General features: G+C 39.4%; 1 protein-coding gene across 1 annotated transcript in view; it reads left to right on the forward strand.

The window, feature by feature from the left end:
* Window positions 1-700, forward strand: part of LOC106884062 (NPC intracellular cholesterol transporter 2 homolog a) — a 17573-nt gene extending 16873 nt beyond the window's left edge. Inside the window, exon 4 of the mRNA XM_014935278.2 lies at window positions 81-700. Coding sequence (XP_014790764.1) covers window positions 81-164 — 84 coding nt within the window. The 3' untranslated portion in view covers window positions 165-700. The remainder of the gene's footprint in view (window positions 1-80) is intronic.
* The last annotated feature ends 1218 nt before the right edge of the window (window positions 701-1918 follow it).

Genomic DNA, 1918 nt, shown 5'->3' on the forward strand with positions numbered 1-1918 from the left:
GTGTGTGTTTGCTTATAGTAATAAATAACTTTGTTTATCGATATCTTAATTGACTGTAATTTTACTTATCGATTTTTCAGATCCGACTGATAGTGGAATGGGCCGTCGTGGATGCAGATAACACACCTGTTTTTTGTATTAAAATTCCCGCCCTAATACAATAAGAGAAAGAGAGAGAGAGAGACGCGCTGTTGTCAGCAGAACCCAGAGAATATAATTTGAACAACAACAACAACAACAACAACAACAACAGCAGCAACAGCAGCAACAGCAGCAGCAGCAACAACAACAATTATAATAATAATAATAATAGTCAAGACGAAGAGCGCGATATTTCAACTGTAAGTCAGTCTTTGTTCAACCAATAAAATATGAAATGCAATCGAATCGCGCTCTTTGTTTTGACTGTTTACCTTTGTGAAGAGTTACGTCAATCCTTTTTAAAATAATAATAATAATAATAATAATGATAATAATAATAATAATGATAATGATAATAGTACCAACAATGGCGACAGCGACAACAATAGCAGTAACAAAACTAGTTTCTGTAGTGTTATACCTCATTATTTGATGCAATTGAAAGAATTGGCCTTTAAGCATTTTATGATTAGCTCTTTGTCACATCATCTGTCTAGAACTTAGTGTTTGGTATTGATCAATTCGATGATGTTTGATTAATAAAGATCTTCGGATTTAACAGGGTCTTTGTTGTAATGTTTATGTTGCGGGTTTCGTACCTTTTATCTTTCATTTTCTTTTCAATCTTTTACTTGTTTCACTCATCAGACTGCGGCCATGCTGGGCTATTGAAGAGGTTTTTTTTTTGTTCCGTTGAATGAATCGACCCCAGTACTTATTCTATCGGTCAGTTTTGCTGACCCGCCAAGTTATGGAGACGTAAACACACAAACACCGGTTATGAACCCCGCTGTACTCTTTCTCTCACTGTTTCTTCCTGTTTCTGTTGTACCTGTATTTCAAAGGGCCAGCCTTGTCACACTCTGTGTCCCGCTGAATATCCCCGAGAGCTACGTTAAGGGTACACGTGTCTGTGGAGTGCTCAGCCACTTGCACGTTAATTCCACGAGTAGGCTGTTCCGTTGATCGGATCAACTGGAACCCTCGTCGTCGTAACCGACGGAGTGCCACGAACATACGTAATTACTAGAATTTTAATATTTTTCTAATTTGTAATTTGTAGTGTATCTTTAAATTAATTATTTTTTTGTCAGGAGGGAAGGGAAAATACACTTCACTGTGGCCCCAAAACTGGTAGAAGGAAGGAATTTATTTCCAAACTGGAATCGTGGCTCGAATGCTTTTACTAGAATGGACTCCGTTAAGAACATCAGGTGGAGATACGCAATTAAGTAAACCATCCAGAAACACTCAATATTTTTAGTTTTTCTTTTCTATCAGAAGCTAAATGAATAAGCCTGGGAAAAAATTCATGTAACCAGTGGCCTCCTTCTTAGAAATATGTACCACGATGCATAATTTCACTTGCCTAGGTGCGAAACCGTGGCCTACAGCTTGAAACATATGATACATACCCATTGTATATAGAATTTTCGGGGCACATCCAACTACACCGAGTACAAGAGCAATGTTCCTCGGTGCGTTATCAGGATATCACTGGTTTACACGCGCGCGCACACACACACACATACGCATTCTCTAATTTTGTCTACTGAGTAAGGCGGCGAGGTGGCAGAAACGTTAGCACACCGGGCGAAACGCTTAGTAGTATTTCGTCTGCCGCTAGGTTCTGAGTTCAAATTCCGCCGAGGTCGACTTTACCTTTCATCCTTTCGGGGTTGATTAAATAAGTACCAGTTACGCACTGGGGTCGATATAATCGACTTAATCCGTTTGTCTGCCCTTGTTTGTCCCCTCTGTGTTTAGCCCCTTGTGG

This window comes from Octopus bimaculoides, chromosome 11 (genome assembly GCF_001194135.2).
Source record: "Octopus bimaculoides isolate UCB-OBI-ISO-001 chromosome 11, ASM119413v2, whole genome shotgun sequence".
NCBI classification, from domain to species: domain Eukaryota; kingdom Metazoa; phylum Mollusca; class Cephalopoda; order Octopoda; family Octopodidae; genus Octopus; species Octopus bimaculoides.